Source organism: Chiloscyllium plagiosum, unplaced genomic scaffold (assembly GCF_037043375.1).
Source record: "Chiloscyllium plagiosum isolate Xiang-an unplaced genomic scaffold, Cpla_swu_hap1 HiC_scaffold_17, whole genome shotgun sequence".
Lineage (NCBI taxonomy): Eukaryota > Metazoa > Chordata > Chondrichthyes > Orectolobiformes > Hemiscylliidae > Chiloscyllium > Chiloscyllium plagiosum.
The window spans coordinates 42,676,373-42,695,583 of NW_028270155.1; the positions used below are offsets into that span (position 1 = coordinate 42,676,373).

The 19,211-nt window shown below is 38.6% G+C and overlaps 1 protein-coding gene across 1 annotated transcript in view; it reads right to left on the minus strand.

Moving 5' to 3' along the window:
• Positions 1-9,279: 9,279 nt before the first annotated feature.
• The window catches only part of dnaja2a (DnaJ heat shock protein family (Hsp40) member A2a), a 29,051-nt gene continuing 19,119 nt past the window's right edge, over positions 9,280-19,211 (minus strand). Inside the window, exons 7-9 of the mRNA XM_043706912.2 lie at positions 11,612-11,756; positions 10,806-10,933; positions 9,280-10,586 (exon numbers count right to left, since the gene is read on the minus strand). Coding sequence (XP_043562847.1) covers positions 10,395-10,586; positions 10,806-10,933; positions 11,612-11,756 — 465 coding nt within the window. The 3' untranslated portion in view covers positions 9,280-10,394. The remainder of the gene's footprint in view (positions 10,587-10,805; positions 10,934-11,611; positions 11,757-19,211) is intronic.

Consider the following 19,211-nt stretch of genomic DNA (forward strand, 5'->3'; position numbering starts at 1 on the left):
GTCTTTTTAAGGTAGTGCTGGGTGAACAGGATTAATTTTTCTTCCTGATGTTTGTAATGTGTGTTTCAATTATTCTTGAGTATAGTTTGTGTTTTCTTTGTGTAATAAACTTTAATGTACTTTGAACAAAAGAACATGAGACATCTTGTGAATTTGTTTAGTGACTGACTTTCATGGTAAATAAAACAAAATCAGTCTAGGATTATTCAGTGTCACCATCAACTGGGATCTTAGTAACATACAGAACAGAAAAGCATCTACATTTCTGTTTATTAGGCTATAAGCACAATACTGGGACAATGGTCTAGAGATAATTGAACAAAAAGCTATAAATCTCCTGACTAGCCATTTCCCTTTAAAGCAAAATATTTCTATTTCTTTATCCAATTAAAATGATTCTTCTATCAACTACAGACATCAGCATAATGTATAAATTCACAAAATGTAAGAATTCTCGCTTCAACACATTAAGTCCAACTTCGGATGAACAATTATTTATTTGTACAAAGTCAATTAACAGTTCTCACACGTGGACCTGTTCCCTACATTCTAGATGTGTTTTTAATATAAGTAAATATGTGTTCCACCTCTCATTAGACGGTTAACTTGCCCAGTATGCAGATTCCTTCCATTATGTGCAATCCTAAAATACTGCCTCAAAGCCCCTCTCAAAGATGCTTTGGTGTATGTGGATTTACATACTTCTCATAATTAATAGGTAAAACTTATCAAATATCTTTACTAATGGTTTAAAAAGCTAAATAGTGAGGTCATATAGTGTCTTCCCATCTTTTAAAAGTTTCAAATTAAAAATTATGGTTTTCATTTAGAGAATGAGACTGGTTCAATCATCCTAACAGAGGATGTGATTCGTCCAGTTCATTTTCTTTATGATCCCCAAAACGTCTAATGCCGTAGCATCCAATAACTATGAGATATTAATTCCCTAGCAACTTTCATGAGTTCACATTTTAAGACATTTTCTGTAACAACTAAAAGCTGATTAATATATTATCCAAGTAAAATTTAATCTAGAGAAAAGGTACTTTTTAAACTTAAAAAAAAACAGACCTTGTTTCGAATTATACTGCACACTGGAAATGTTTAAAATCGCAGGCTCCTCCTGGATTGGCTCACTACTAAGATTCCCAGCTGATGGTGACACTGAATAATCCTAGACTGATTTTTGTTTTGTTTACCATGAAAGTCAGTCACTAAACAAATTCACAAGATGTCTCTTATGCTTTTTTGTTCAAAGTACATTAAAGTTTATTACACACAGAAAACAAACTATATTCAAGTATAATTGAAACACACTGGAAAAAAAGTCCTCTTTGCTCAATCTTGAGCATACTCAAATGGACTTCTAGTAGCAGAACGCACTCCAGCAATTTCTTATTCTTCAACTCTCCACAAATCTCAATTCATTGAGCTCAGAATCAATTATCACCAGCACTCTGTGTCTGGTGATTAACCTATGACATTTCTTTCACGTGGATAGAAGCACCCATTTGTGGTTTTCTTTCCAAAACACACCGACTCAGAGTTTGCATGCAACAAAGCCACCTGCCGTCTCCGTTATGCCTAAGTGTCAAAATTACTAAAAGGTCTAAGTATTGATCCACAACCCCAAGGCAACTAAATCACGTGGGCCAGGCAGATTGCCTTAAAACATGATTCACCCCTTCAAACTACTCCATTATACCATGAATTAAAGGAGACCATACAAAAAAAAAATCTTAAATCCAGTATTTATAATACTTTCAAAAAGTCATAGCAGGCAAAATCTAATTTGCCATTCTCTGAAAGTAACGTGCAGCATGGTGGCTCAGTGGTTAGCACTGCTGCCTCACAGCACCAGGAACCTGTTTGATTCCTGCTCAGGAAATTGTCTGCGTGGCGTTTGCACACTCTCCCTGTGTCTGCATAGGTTTCCTCCTAGTCCAAAGATGTGCAGATCAGGCAAATTGGTCATGTTAAATTGCCCATAGTATTAGGTGCATTAGTCAGGGATAAATATAGGGTGGGAAGGGGGAGGGAGAGAATGGGTCTGGGTGAGCTACTGTTCAGAGGGTTGGTGTGAACTTAGGACAAATAGTCTGTTTCCATAGTGTAGGAAACCTAATCTAATCATAACATCAACTCCTCTTAGATTTTGGAGGAATGAAAATAATCCAGTGTGAAGAGTGTTTAACATTTTGTAATCATAGGTTCTTCAGAGGTTCTTAAGCGCTTTGTAAAAATGAGGTCACTGTTGTAGGGGAGGATCACAATAAGACCCCAGAAACCAATAATGAGAAATGGCCGGTTGATCTGTTGTCATGTTGGAAGCTGCATGTTAGCCAGGACACACAGACTGCTGTGCCTTTAACAATATTGCCTGGAATGCCTGCTTAAGGGCAGGTGGTACCTCAACGTAATGTGCCCATCCCTCCTCAATGACAATGTGGCTTTTCTACTCAAGGCATTAAATTGGACTTTCTTCTGACTCAAAATGCTTTTAGGCAGTAACTTCTACAACTTCAAACACCAAATAGACCAGTGCTTAGGTAGCTTGCTAAAATCTAAGAAATGTGACAGCACATTTGTAGACAGCTTGATAAAATGAAAGCAAATGCTTTGAATCAAAGAGTATGGTGCCGGAAAAGTACAGCTGGTCAGGCAGCCTCCAAGGAGCAGGAGAGTCGCCGTTTCCAGCATAAGCGATTCATGAAGAATGAGGGAGATAAATGGGAGGGGGGGGGGGGGGGGGGTGGAGCTGGTGGGAACATAATTGGGAATGTGATAGGTAGATGAAAGTGGAGGTGAAAGTATGAGTCAAAGAGAAGGGAAGGAAGATGTGGGATGTCAACTTGCAGAGAGTTTCAGGGAACATCTCTGGCATGCCATATTGCAGAATGTTTCAGGGAACATCTCTAGGACACGCGCACTAAACAATGCCGCCACCCTGTGGCCAAACATTTTAACTCCCCCAACCCACTTCGCCAAGGACATGCAAGTCCTGGGCCTCCACCACCACCAAACTCCAGCCACCAGAGGCCTGGAGGAAGAACTGCCTTGGGACACTCCAACCACACAGGATCAATGTGGATTTCACAAATTTCACCTCCACCAACCTTATCCCAGATCCAAACTTGCAACTCAGCATTACCCCCTTGAACTGTCCCATCTGTCTTCCCACCTATCTACTCCGCCCTCCTTCCCGACCTATCACCTTCATCTACCCATTCCCAGCTTAAACCCCAAGACCCACCCCCCACCCTCCTATCTCTCAGCTCCTCCTCTCCACTTTCCTGGTGAAGGGCTTATGCCCAAAATATTGATTCTCCTCCTTCTTGGATGCTGCCTGACTTGCTGTGCTTTTCCAGCACCACACACCAGTCCTCACTTTTCTCCTAGTTGAAAATACTTTGAATGCTGTGCATTCATATAAAACCAAAATATGCACAAAATCTCACATCTTACAAAATAGTTCTGAGCAAGAAAGAATTGAAGCTTCCAATCCATGGAGCGCTGGCACTAGTACTGGAGGGTGTGGGGTCTGTATCTTTGGGATATTCTACGCCTGTGCAGTTCACTAAAATTCTGGCTCCAGCATAACCAGGGAAGTGGAGTGTGCTTAAGTAATGGGGTTAATGGATCAAATTTAGGAAAATGTGGTAGAGAAAAGGCAAGATAGAAGAGTATTGCACAGGAGGTAAAATCTAAGTGTAAATCAATAGATAAGGCTAGAGGTTACAAAAGATTAAAGGGCAAAACTAAAGAATGCACATAGGATTCAAAGCAAAACAGATGAACAAATGAGTCCAGGTTGACAGATTTGAGACCTGAACAGACTTTAGGAAGGGCAGGAAGCTAGGGAAAGCTGGAGGAGTGATTCTCTTAATTATTCAGTATTGGATCATGCCTCTCTGTTGAGCTAAGTTCATGAAATCTGGATGAAGAGATTTAGGCAGATGAGAAATGATAACATCAAATCACTTGTGGGAGTTACATACATGACTAACAGTAATCACATACTGTAATGATTGGAGTATGAAAGAAGCTTCACAAAAACATTGATAATCATGGGCAAATCAAGTTAAAGGATAAGTCAATTCGGCTTTCCCTGAGCCCAGGAGCTGTTAACTGAACTGTGATGAACCTTGCCTGAATTTAGTTCTGTTTCAAGATGCATGGCTTCGGTCATTGATGTTGGTACCATGGAGGGGTGACTTATACATGAAAGATACAAAACTTTTCACTATGTCAAAATAAATTTCTATTCTATTCTAAAACATATAGCAGATATTGAAGGGGATATTTCAGAATACACAATAGTTATGCTCTATAGCAGTGAAAAAAATCCAAGCAGAGGAGCCACCATTCATGATTAACTAAAAAAGATAAAAGATAAAATCAACTTTAAAAAGTTCCATTGGCACAAAGATCACAAGATTGGGCAGAATACAATAAAAATTCAAACGAGAAAAGACTCGAGTATGAAAGAAAGCCAGAAATATAGGGACAGATCTATAGATGTTTGCAAAAAAAAAAGCATTCACATTGAGTGCGTTGGTTATGAAGAAAATAAATCTAGAACATTAGCAAGGGAGATGGCAGATGAAATGAACATTTTACATTGGTCTTCACTAAACAGGATACAGGAAAATCCCAGTACAGCAGTAAATTAGATAATGAGAGGGAGGAAGGAACTCAAGCAAATGACAATCAATCAACAAGGTGGTGTTACTGAGCAAACTGTTGACACCACAAGCTGACAGTTCTCACGTCCTGATGAGCTTCATCCCGGGGTCTTCACAAGAGGCTAGTGAGATTGCTAATACTCAGATTTGAATTCTTCAAAACTCAGGTTCATGCAAGGTTCTTTTAGGTTAGAAATACACAAATACACACTAGTATAGAGAAGATATTATAAATTAAAGGCATTAGAGCAGGGTACTTCAACAAATTCAATGTAACCAAAGTCAACATGGTTTTGTGAAAGGAAAACTGTTGAACCAATTTACTGGAGTTCTTTGAAGAAATAAGATGCTTGGATAAAAGGAAACCAGTGGATGTATTGTATTTCCAGAAGACATTTGGTAAGATGCCACAAATATTTTTGGCTGCAATACATTTGCTAAAACCAATGCTCTAGTGGTGACTGCACAAGACTTGCTGCTAATTATTTCTGAAGTGTGCACGTGCACACTATTAAGCCTACATTTAAAAGAAGTTCTATTTTTACACTTTTTCTAACTCAATATACTCTTTCATTAATATGTTTACTAGGTATCTGTCACTTTGTTAAAATGAGAGATATTCTGAGTGCACGTTCTCCTCGGTGTCAACAAGGACAGCCTATCAGCTAATAGCAAACTACAGGCAGAAATGGGCTATTTTCTGGTGTTTGTAAAACCCTTTATAAATGATACAAATGACTTTGAAGGGACTGAAGGTATAGTTTCTACATTTGCGGATGACACAAGGATTGGAAGAAAGGTAACTCCTGAATAGGACCAGAGACTATAAAGGGATAAGGGGAGTAGGTAAAGAACTGGCAAAGAAATTTAATGGGAAAAAGTGTAAAAATGTCAATTTTGACAGGGACAAAAAAAGGCCTATTATTTAAATGGTGAGCGACTGCAGAGCTCTGAGATGCAGAGGGACCTGGTGCCCTAGAGCATGAATCACAAAGTTATATGTAAATACAAAGTAATTAGGATATCTAATGGAACATTGATTCAAGAAACGGAATAAAGACACCTTACTTCAGTATTACAGGTCAATGGCAAAAATCACACCTGGTGTATTGCACACAGTATTGGTCTCATCACACAAAAAAAATCAAGGTATTGGAATGGGTGGGGTGCCTTATATGAAAAAGGTGTATAGGCAAGGCTATCATCCATTGAAGTTTCAAAGAGTAGAAAGGGATCAACAGATCTCCTCTGATCTGACAGCATTTGGCCCATTTCCCTGTAAACTGTTCCTATTCAAGTACCTACCCAGATGCCTTTTAAATGTTCCAATCAAAACCAGCTCAACTTCCTCTGGCAGCTCATTCCATAGACACACCACCCTCTGAAGGAAAACATTACCCCTCAGGTCCTTTTTAAAATCTTTTCCCCCTCACCTTAAATCTATGCCCTCTAGTTTTGGAATCTCCTACCCTGGCTATTGACCCCACCCATGCCCCTCATGATTTTATAATCCTTAGCGAGTTTTGAGAAGATTTGTAGCTCAGGTTGAGGTTCTGGATGTAGGTTTGCTCGCTGAGCTGGAAGGTTCGTTTTCAGATGTTTCATCACCATACTAGATATCATTAGTGAGCCTCCGGCTGAAGCACTGGTGGCATGGCCCACTTTCTATTTGTGTTTGGATTTCCTAGGGTTGGTGATGTCATTTCCTGTTCTTTTTCTCCAGGGGGTGGTAAATGGGATCCAAGTCAAATGTATTTGTTGAGAAGAGTTCCTGTCAGAATGCCATGCTTCTATGAATTCTCATGCATGCCTCTGTTTGGCTTGTTCTAGGATGGATGTGTTGTCCCTGTCGAAGTGGTGTCCTTCCTCATCTGTATGCAAGGATACTAGTGAGAGTGGGTCATGTCTTTTTGTGGTTAGTACTAGCCACAAAAAGACATGACCCACTCTCACTAGTATCCTTGCATACAGATGAGGAAGGACACCACTTCGACTGGGACAACACATTAGATTAGATTAGATTACATTAGATTACATTACAGTGTGGAAACAGGCCCTTCGGCCCAACAAGTCCACACCGACATCCACCCGAGAACAAGACAAACCAAACAGAGACACACAATTCCTAGAAGCTTGGCATTCCAACCAGAACTCTATCAACAAACACATTGACTTGGATCCCATTTACCACCCCCTGAGAAAAAGAACAGGATATGACATCACCAATCCAAGATGATCTTAACACGTAAATAGAAAGTGGGCCACGCCACCAGCGCTTCATCCAGAGGCTCACTGATGTTACCTATATGGTGATGAAACACCTGAAAATGAATCTTTATAATCCTTAAGGTCACCCATCAGCCTCTGATGCTCCAGGAGTAAAAGTCCCAACCTATTCAGCCTCTCCCTATAATTCAAACCCTCCAGTCCAGGCACCATCCTCCTATGTTTGACCAAAGCTCAAACCTCTGGAATGGTAATTAAACCCACAATCTAATCCATACATGAGGTCCTACCAAGTTCAAAGAAAATTGCTAGCCATGAGTATTTCCACTTAGTGACTAACAGTCACTGGATGGAAAAAAATAGGCTTCTCAAACACCAAATTATGATTAGAAACATCCACTGAAAACAAAAGCAAATTGCAAATATTAAACAATTTCTACTTATTACTATGGGAAACAATAAATTCTTATTAAGCTTGGAATATGAACCGCTGAAAGCACATTTCAAACTTTTGTACAAACAATTCAAAGTCGGGAGCATTCTTCCAGTTCAATTCAAGTGGTCTCATCACACATCAACTCCCTCTCCCAGGACATACAGGTCCTGGGCCTCCTCCATTGCCAAACTCTAACCACCCAACACTTGGAGGAAGAACACCTTATCTTCCGCCATGGAACTCTGCAACCACACAGGATTAATGTGGATTTCACTAGTTTCCTCATTTCCCCTCCCCCCCACTTTATCCCAGTTCCAAGCTTCCAACTCGGCACCGCCCTCTTGACCTGTCCATAGTCTTTCCCATCTTTCTGCTGCACCCTCCTCTTCAACCTATCACCTTCTCCCCTACCTTCATCTACTTATTGCATTCTCAGCTACCTGTGCACCCTCCCATTTATCTCAACCCCCCCCCAGCCAACATGTTTCATTCCTGATGATCCTCCTGCTCCTCGGATGCTGCCTGACCTGCTGTGCTTTTCCAGCACCACACTCAATGTCTCATATCAATCGCAAAATGTCCACTTCATTCACTCTTCCATTCCTCCCCTTCTAAATGTGGGACCATTCCAGTCTGTACTTCTGATCTATGCCAGAGGTTTCTCTATTGCTCAACATTCCCATGTACTTTCATGTAGGACTTAAAATAATCCCACTAACCTGGGTGGTCAGATGATGCATCATGAAATAAGTCACAGCATTTTCAAAGTACATTGCATTTATAAATAACTTAGAATTCACCAGCACAAGGTTTATTGATTAATGAGTGCAGCTTTGCTGTATATTCATAATTATATGGAATCCACACATTTCAGTAGCTGTAGAATCATGTTCCACTTTTGTCGCCAGTCAGCTCCTTAGCCTGCAACATACTTGGTGATTAGTATTTTTGAAAGGTTTCATCCCAATAACAATTAACTGCGATATATTTCTGTACTACTATAGTGCAAATTTGCACAAGACCTTAAATACTCAACTGTGTTTTATTACAAAAAGATAAATGGAACATGACTCTGAAGCTTGCCAATGTCAATTTCTGATTTCTATTTATTTGGACAGGAAAAACTACACTTCTGTTACAAGATATTGGATACCAGCTCTTTATATGGTAAATCCATATTCACCCAATTATCAAGACATTTTTATTATTGATTAGTGTACGATAAGTACTGTGCAAAATAGTCTGCTTTTAACAAAGTTGATACTAATTACATTATTGAGCAGGAGGAAACTATATGCAGAGAAATGGAGGACAAAAGGCCTTTTTTTAATGGACTGATTTGAAACTTTCGCCCCACACTGCATTTTGTTTTTCAAAAATGAGGCACAATAGTAGATTCATTTGCCCTGAAAAGCTATAGGCACACAGCTAATCTTATATTACTGTCAGCTTTGCTACTTAATTTGAGAACATATACTGAAGCCAATGAAGTAAGCAAATAAAATGTGCTGCTGCCTCAAATTAATTTTACTAAATGCACATGTTTAATTTATTTATAGCCCCATCTCTAGCCATACCAAATTTGGGGTCCTCTGATTCAGCCCACTGTACCCTATTAGCAGTAAGTGTACTATCAGTCACCTGCATTCCATTCCATCAACTCCTCCAATTCCTCTGGCCTTCAAACATCTTCCTCCAAACCAATCTCTTGGTTAATGTTTCAATGACTTGACGTTCTTTGTTTTTAAGAAATCTAAAGCCATGGGATCTTACGTTGTAGTATGCACTTCTAGATATATGAACACACCAGTGATCGCTTTTTAAATGCCGTTTTCCCATCAACATCTCACCAATGAAAAAAGTGATCAGGTGAGTAGCATGTTGATTCAAACCAAATTCACTGCCATTGCCCAATGATTCCATAAAAATAAATGTCTGTCCACACTTTTAATTGATTCCATTACTGAACAATTGCCTGCATCCACAATGACCACCACTGCAAACGTCAATCTATTCAAATTTCATACAGGGAGCTTTTGCCATACATTCAGCAGACTGCACATCATTTTCAGCAAATGGCTGTTACACGTGTCACAGCTAAACAAAAGTCAGCCCCAAAATTCATAAAACAGCCAAATATTTAACAGTGCATACAAATGATTCTAATTTTTTCAAAACTTTTAATTTGAACAAACATTTTAACAGATGACTCAATTTTGGACTTCAGAAATAACTACTTACAGTTTGAGCATGAAAAAACATTTTAAATCATTGTCACAACACAGAATGGTCCAAAGGCTTTGCCAAAATTTAAGGCAATGGGAAGGATGGAGAAAAAGCAAAATAAAACTGCCCAAACTTTATAAAACAAACAGAACTGAGCCTCCTTCCAAGCATGGGTTCAGAATAAAAAATATTCGCCATTGCAATTTGAATTTATTACTTAACAACCACAGAACTTTGAGGATTCTGGAAAAGAACCGCATAACCACATTATCTGTTACTTTGCTTTAAACTTTTTTTGTTGAAGCTCTAGAAAACTTATAGATGCAGCTTCACTTGGGTTGACATGCAGCTGTTGAGATATGCGCACCACTAAATTCTTTATTTCTACGTATGTTAGCAGCTCATGTGATTTCAGCCCATACATCAAGTGTACACAAATAAGGGCCACACAACATCAGGAAAACTTTTTTTTAAAGTGGTGGCAGAAGGAAAGCAAAGAATTTACAGAAACTTTTCTTTAAAAAAAGCAGAGATACAAGGACAGACAAAATTTGAGATACCAGTTTAATTCTCACTAGCTGCTCCCCTGCAAAGGTCTCAAAGAATTGAGCACCTCACACTGTGCCATGGTTAGTTTACTTTAAATTATACATTCGGTAAATATAATTAAAAGTTACATATACAGCAAAGAGATGTCCATCAGAGTTCCTCTGGATTGAGTTGTGACATAAAGTCCAGTTTGGCTCTTAACAAAACCAGATGAAATCTGAAAATATCCAAAACTGAACAGAACATAGTTTGCAAGTGTGTTTTACCAAAGTTTACTGATGGGCACACTGTACACCAGGGCCAGTGTGGTGGCCACTTTCATCATCAGAACTATCATTGTACGCTTCCCGTCGGTGTCCTCCTGCAGAGCCACGGGTGCTATCAAATTCTTGCAGATCAACTTCCTCAATGTCACCAATCACATCAGGAACATCAGGCCGGGCAGGGAGCAGATCTTCTAGTTCCTGAAGGTAACACAGGTATTAACTTTGCATATGCATTTTTGTAAGAAAATGTTAGAAACATGGAGATAAAAAATATTTTAAATCTTCCTGGTTTATAGAGGCATATTAGATGCTGCAGGCTTACGTCCTTCCAATACTAAATGACAAAATATCAGACTGGGTGACTGGCAGAAAGCAACCACCAAACAAGTGAAATAAGAAACTGGATTTTCCACTTACAGCTATTTTTTCAGGGCTTATCCAATTATTTTCAGGGAACTGAACATCAAACTTGATATACAAGTTGCCTTTTTCAAATGGATTACGATACTGTGGCATTCCTTCACCTTTAACAACACGAACACAACCTAATAGAAAATATAAAATACAAATATCAGAATAGTGCTTTGGGAACTTAGCGCATTATAAACTGTAATGACAACCAAATACTTCATGGTCATCATTACTAGTGTCATTTTTATTGCATATTTATTTCATTACTTGAATCTGAATTTTTGAAAATGTTTATCCATATTATTAGTCCAGTAATTTGATCACTATACTAACAAATCCCTTGGGCTGTCGTAAAAGTTGAGTGGGACAGTGAATTGACAGTGAAGAGAGGGGGTAAACTCAGGAAGGATGTTCCTGATGACCAGAGAGTCCAGAACCAGGGGGTCAGCCTAAGAACATAGGGTATATGCCATTTAGAACTGAGACGAGGAAAACATTTCTTCACAGAGTGGTGTTCCTGTGGGGTTCTCTGCCATGTAAAGTGGCTGAGGCTAAAACATTGAATGCCTTCAAGAAGAGTTACATACAATTTTCAAGGCAAATGGGATCAAAGGGTATGGCGAGAAAGCAGGTACTAAGTTGGATGAGGAGCCACCATATTGGTGGAGCAGACTAGAAGGACTGAATGGTCAATTCCGGCTCCTGTTTTTAATTCCATTAATGTTGGAACATGCTGTACATTATCATTTTCATACAATTTTTGATGGGTTGGTTTGAGAATAAAATATTTCTTCAATATTCTTATCTATTACCTGGTTCAATAACTTTTCCTGGAGGATATTTCACAACAATCTGCCGTCCATCCAAATGTTGGAATGTGAACTGAAAGCCACAGAGTGCCTCAACAAGACCAATTTTGTGGGTCATGTGCAAATCATTTCCCTCTCTTTGAAACACCTAGGAATTAAAGCAAAACGTTATGTCTTGTGAACTAAATGCAACTTTACATTTAAAAAAAAGAGAATAAAACACATGAAATTAGATAGGTCAAGCATCACGACAGAACACTAAGTTTGCTCTGCGTGATATTCCTAAAATATTAGGTAAAATAAAAAGACTCAAAGCTTCCGTTAGTTTCAAAGAATAAGAATATTAGGTTGCTATTTAAAGATGATAGTAGCTGCACTATCTGTAAGCACTTAGCACCCAGGCCTAAATTTTCATTTAGCAACTCAAAACATGCCCATTCACAGTTTACAACTAACTATTTTATATGAGAGCTATTCAGCCAACTGATCACAACAAACCACTCCAATCCGATATCAAAAAAGAAAATGCTGGAAATATTCAGCAGGTTTGGCAAATTTTGAAAGAGAAACAATAATACTTCAGACTGACGGCTTTTCACATGAGTAGTATTTTATTTGTATTTCAGATTCCCAGCATGTAGTTATTTGCTTTTGCAAGTCCATAGATGATCACTAGTCTGAATTTCTTGTGCATTTTACAAAAGCCTTTCAATTGGGTTGCTCAAGCAAGATTTGGACCAATTTGTATATCTGGTCCAGTTAGATCAGAGGCAAATTCTTTGGCACTTCATGGGAAAGCACATTTCATGCTGTCAGAAATGTTGGTTCAACAAAGGATCCACAGTAGATTTTTCTCTCTCAACAGATGCACTCTAACCTGAGTATGTCCTATACCTGCGATTTTTACTCTGTATTTCAACACTCTTGCATAGACCATCCCAGAGATGACTGACCTAGTCTAGAATGCAAATGCTGTGACAGTAATTCCGACTCAAAGTTAATAGCTATCTTGCATATTGTGGTTATGCCTTTGACAAAGAGCTTGGGAAGATCAGTAGGCCTAGGAATTTCAGTAACAAGGGCATGAACTCCAGAAGTAGTATGGAGCAAGGCAATATAACTTTTGAAAAATTATTTAGTTTGGAATTTTGGACAAAATGGGAAAGTGACAGTGCTTTAAACTAAGAAAACTGTGGAAGGAGATGTTGCAGTTTTAAAACAAGTAACTTTAACTCATTATGAATCGTATTGGCTCTGTTGCTTCCTTCAAGCAATGGGGAAAGATATTAATGACTCAGCTTTGCCCCGAGAGAATCTGTTAAGTGGTATTTCATCAGGACCAGTTGTAGGGGGTCAGGACTTAGCAGTACGAAAACTGACTGGCTGCTTGGCAGGCAGACACAGAAAGACAATCTCTGAGAACAACATGGGGCAGAGAGCCTTGGCATGCAAAAAGAAAGTATCCCTCTCCTTGCAGATAGGTTACAAAGAATTGGAAGACAGTTAGCTGCTGCCTCAAAACAGAGACTGAACAATTAATGAGCCAACTGCCCTATGTCTGTCGTAAAGAATTGAATACACTTGGAAAAACAACTGGAGATCAGAAAGACTAAATAATAAGGACTTCATTTTATCCTGCAGACTGGTACAAATATTTTTGTCCACTCAAAACAATTTATTTTCTTTGACTGTTTGCATGTGTTGCGATTGAGAGTTACAAGTTGTTAATTCATATTTTGTCTGCCTGTGCCTAATTTCAAATTTATTGATTTAATTTCAATGTTAAATACAGAAAGCTAGTCAATGCTTTCTGTTAACCAGAGTACTTCAGACACAAAAATTAAAGAATTTGAGTAATTTAAATCTCTAACTTGATGAACACAAACCATGCACTTCCTGAAATGCTCTGTAGTAGTAATCAAAGTCAGGGCACTCTCAGGACAGATGCTTTAACATTTTGCATTCCATATTCTGTAATTTGAAACATATTTCTACTGCTATCCCCCTAATTACTAACTTTATAATAGAAATACAAAGAACTTTAGCATCTTACCCATAGTTAGCAGTTTGCTGGTTATAAAATTGCAATTACTTATACAGATATTTAAAGAAACATTAACCAAAAGAACCGTCTGAACACATACATATTAACCAAGTCATCTTAGCATGATGTAACACTGGACCACCTCCACAAAATGGCAACATTTCCTTTTGAAGTTCATTGCATACAACAATGATAACAATTCAGGAGTATATCATTAAAATCTATTACTTTCAATATAGTATAGTCAACAAAGACCCAAACAGTCAGATGTATCCACTTGCCAAAATACTTTCTGCAATAACTGATGTTTTATGATAAAAAAAAGTGGTTGCCACACCTACTCATTCCTATATGAATTGTACACTTGCCCAACAGTAGTGGTGCCTAAAAGCTAAAGTGAAAAAACAGAAAATTGATAGAACTGTTTCAGCAGTCACCTTCAATTTTCTGGATTAAAGCAAATCAGGACAGAGTGGTCACAGAATAGCACGCATCGTGAACATGGAAATTTTGTGCAAGCATGAATTGGGTTTGGAACTACTCAGCTGTATTTTTTTGGTTCTAGCACTTGTTGCGTTTTGTGTTACAAGCAGCCGTTGAATGTTACATACCTACAACTCAAAATAGATTAAGCAATCAGTTAAGAGACAAGAACTCTAAGACAATCTCAAAGAGACATAAAGACGGCCAAGGAATTAGGCTTGAACAGAGGTAATAAGAATTTGCCGACTCACTGTTTTTTAAATTCAAAGTGATGTCACAAGACATTCTCCCCGCCTCTAATCTTCAATGGGAACGTTAAGCAACCTAGTTGTGGGCGGCACGGTGGCACAGTGGTTAGCACTGCTGCCTCACAGCGCCAGAGACCCGGGTTCAATTCCTGACTCGGGCGACTGACTGTGTGGAGTTTGCACATTCTCCCCGTGTCTGCGTGGGTTTCCTCCGGGTGCTCCGGTTTCCTCCCACAGTCCAAAAATGTGCACGTCAGGTGAATTGGCCATGCTAAATTGCCCGTAGTGTTAGGTAAAGGGGTAAATGTAGGGGAATGGGTGGGTTACGCTTCAGTGGGTTGGTGTGGACTTGTTGGGCTGAAGGACCTGTTTCCACACTAAGTAATCTAACCTAATCTGTAAATAATCTAATCTAATCTAGTTGAATAAATAGATGCACCTCAGTCCTATCAAATGCAAATCTTGTGCCATCTGGGAATTCCACAATCTTTGTATAACTGACAACATATAAAGAAATATCAAGGGGAGCGCAAAGAGGATGAAGTTATCACAGCAGCAATAGCTAAGGGATTCAATAGCCATTGGAAAAGAAATACACCAACAAGCAGAGTAATAATTCCAAGATGGCATGCCATTTTTCTGGTGCCAAAGTCAACGAGGTCTCTTAAGCAGCTGTAGAACATTGAAAAGGGACGATTAAACGCCTCTGCAAGGATTTGCAATGCATTAGCAGGGTGCTTGCCTCTGGGCCACGAGTCCAGGTTCAAGTCCCACTTGTTGCAAATGTGTGTAATAGCATCTTTTAACAGGTTGATTAGAAAATATCTAAAATGCCAAAGATTGTGGTCTATGTCTATATCAATGAGACCTGTTACAAAGATGTGGGTTCAAGAGAGTTAAAAGCATCAGAACTACTGGACACAGCACCAAGTGTTCTCAATAGGTAACAATGTACTATTTAGTCGAACAACTTGATTAGATTAGATTCCCTACAGTGTGGAAACTGGCCCTTCGGCCCAGCAAGTCCACACCGACCCTCCAAAGAGTAACCCACCCAGACTCATTTCCCTCTGGCTAATGTACCTAACACTATGGGCAATTTAGCATGGCTAATTCACCTAACTTGCACATCTTTGGACTATGGGAGAAAACCGGAGCACCCAGAGGAAACCCACACAGACACTGGGAGAATGTGCAAACTCCACACAATCGCCAGAGGTTGGAATTGAATCTGTGAGGCTGCAGTCTAACCACTGAGCCACTGTACCGCCTAGCGCATTGCCTGGAGACTAAAACAAATTGGAATTTGGCCAGTTTAAAAAATACCCCGAAAAATACCAAATGCCAATCCAGTTTGAATTTAGTTTATCAACAATCTTAAAAGCCAATGACACAACCGACGTTTTGGGGTTATAAGTCTGGGGAAAATTGAACAGTTGAGAGGAGAACTGTCAAGTCCCAGTGGGTAAAATACTGCCTGAAAAATAGCACTCTTAAATCAGTAACCTGTGACGCAGAAATTCCTAAAAAGAAAAGATGACAGGACGATCCAAACAGAAGAACTGAAAGCTGCCTGGTTTAGAGATAAGAAGTGTTGTTTTATAGATCTTAATCAGAAGTTTTATCAGACTAGTATTATAGAAGGGAAAGTAAGAGATAGGTTAAAGTAAGGACTTGTACACATTATTCTCTGTTATTTCTTGAGGAATAAAGTTGTTAATTTTTACTTTAAATAGTTCTTGGACACTCAAATTTTTAGATTGCATGGGATAAATCTTTTGTGTTGCTGCTTTTAAATTAAGCAGGAGGGTTTACCCAGTGTCGTAACATACCTGTAGAAAGACGCATGATGCCTTGCAGAGTTTAAGGAGTTGGGAGAAAAACTGAAAAGCAGGAACTCAAAATCAGTCCCGGTTGCCTTACATTACTGAGCATCAAAATAGGACAACTCAGCAATACTGAGAGAGATGTTGCAAAAGTGAAAAACTTCAGATTCCTGGTGTATTGAGACCAATGGCTTGCATCTCAATAGGATGGGATGGCCTGTTAAAGATATGGGGAGCATTTAAACTGTAGCAAGATTCTTTACCCAAGATGGCACCATAAGCAACCTTTCAATAAGTAAACCTTTTACTGTATTCATGTAAGTACATGTGATAATAAACCAAATTCAATTAATTGGTATGGTGATAGGAAGCATAACTTTTGTATTCAGAAAGAAGTAGTGAAGCAGGGACCAGATGGCAGAAAATTAAGAGTACAAACAGTTGAGAAAACAAAAAGGAGAGAAAATAAACAAACAAGTTGTTTTGTGCTTACCATTACTGAGTTTAATATGTTACAAATACACATTAAGTCATTTTAGCTATTATTAAAATAGTGTCGCCATGTTGGCAAATTGTTAAGTGCAAATGAAATTAAATTGGTGTAAAAGGCATTAAGGGAGCAGAGTTCTTCAAATGCATTCAAAAAAGCTTTTTAGCCAGTATGTAGGAAGGGTATCAATGGCAGATCTATACTTAATTTTAGGGAAATAAACTGGGCAAGTTGAAGCAGTACCCTCGGAGGAAGCCTACAAATAGAAATTGTAGGGGTGAATTTACAAAGGAAGTAAGAAAAGCAAAGAGGAACATTAAACTATATCAAGTAAAAATCAAGGAATATCCAAAGATGTCCTAAAGAACAAGAGGATGACAAGACAGAGTTGGGCATAAGGGACTGAATAAAAACAGCCTGCATGTGGAGGGAAAAGATATGCAGTTAAGATATAATGGCTGTTGGCAGAAATATATCATGGCAGTTAAGGATAATTCTGGGACATTGAATGAGATAAACCTAAAATATTAAGTGTTTAACATTTGGAAGCAGATAAGTCACTCGATCCACTATGCATTGCAGGTGCTAAGAAAGGACATTAGTAAAGGTATTTTACAATCCTTTCTGGCTACAAGCGTGGTACCAGAGGCTTGGAGGATTGCTAACATTGTATCTTGGCTTAAAAGGAGTAAGTGATAGACCAAGTAATCAGATGTCCTACCTATTATTTTAAACAATTTAGTGAGACAGTATCTAATCTCTGCCTTTCTCAATAGTAATAATCAAGCCCAGACTTGCTCAGGGAAAGTCTGACTAACTCAACTGAATATTTTGAGAAGACTAATGAGTTTGATGTAGTCAGTGTGGATTGTTACTCAAACGGTTAACAAAATCACACTTGGCAATGACATTAAAAAGCAAAATTACAGGTGCTCGAAGGGAAAACGAAACATGAATCTAAACTTGGCTCAGCACTAAGGCACTTTTTGCGGTTCACGTCAATGATTCAGAATTAAATGGAGAAATGACAGTCAAGACATTTGCAGATGAAACAACTGGCTCTCATAGGATTATACCATAATGGAGGAAGCAGTAAACTACAAGATATCAATGGGCAGCTGGGTAGGAAAATGGCAAACGGTAGGATAATAAATTGTGGAAGGAGTAAAGAGGCCTTGGAGATTCCGATGACAAGGTGATAATGTGGGATACTTTTTTTCTAAAATTAGCCAAGGCTTAGAAGTCAAGGTCTAGGAAATGATTCTAGAATTGTATAAAAATTAGTTAGGCTACAGTTAGAATACTGGCTATAATCCTGCATACCATATTACAGAATGAATTTAATTGCACTCAAAAGCATCTTCTCAGCATGCTGAATGTACATACAACTAGAATTCAACAGTTCACTAAGGCATTTTACCATGGGTAACAAATGCTTAAATAAGGATTTGAGGACACTGCCAGGAATGGAGAACATTAGCCTTGAGGGAAGGTTGATTAAACTGGGGTTTTCTTCCAAGCAGGGAGTGTTTAAGGAGATTCAAAACGTGTTTCTAAAATCGTTCTTGGGACACAGACTCAGCATTTATTGCTCATTCTTACCCACCTAAAGTGGTGTTGAGCTACCTTGAAGCACTGTAGTCATTAGAGACTTTTAAGGACACCCACAAATGACAAATGGAAGGAAATTCCAAGGTTTAGAGCTAGTAATAGTGAGGAAATGGTAACATTTCAAAGTCAAGATGACAAAAAAAACTTGGAAGGAATTTAGATGGAATCAATTGGAAGGACCTATTAACTGTTTAGCATAAAAGGTCACCATCACTGCACAGATTCAAATTTACCCATGGAAGAATTAGAATTCGGGCAGAATTTACTTTCCCCAGAGACCGGCTGAGAACTCAATGCAGAAATCTTCAGTGTTTAAAAAAAAACATGGTATATGTACATAAGTGGGGTAATTTACAGGGCTACAGCACAAGCTCGAAGAAGTGGAAACAGGCCTGAAAGCTCTTCAGCTGACACAGGCAGAATCAGTCACATCGCTTCCTTTAGTGCTGCAGGATGTCTACATATCTGTAAGTTCTAATGCTTCACTTGCAAGATTTAATAAGCACCTCAAGACTTAAACCTTTTCTAAGACGGCCGATCAGTAATTAGAAGCAAAGAAAATTGGACATAGCCACCTAAATTTCAAAACTGGCATATATGACATTAATAAAGAAAACAGTGCTAAATACATGTTTTTTTAATGGGTATTGTATGAATTGAGAGATATGATGGGAATACTATTTTAGTCCACTGTTAAACAGATTATCTTCCATATCTTACTGTACAAGATCACATACACCACCAACATATAGAAGCATAGAACGCAGAACAGTAAGCAAGCTTACATTTCAGAACTGCAAAATGAAATATCAAATTTTTAGTATATACCATCAACTACTTAAGTTGCTGAATGCTTAACATAAATAATTGAATACCTCTTCCCTTTGCTTCTAGTTTAAAA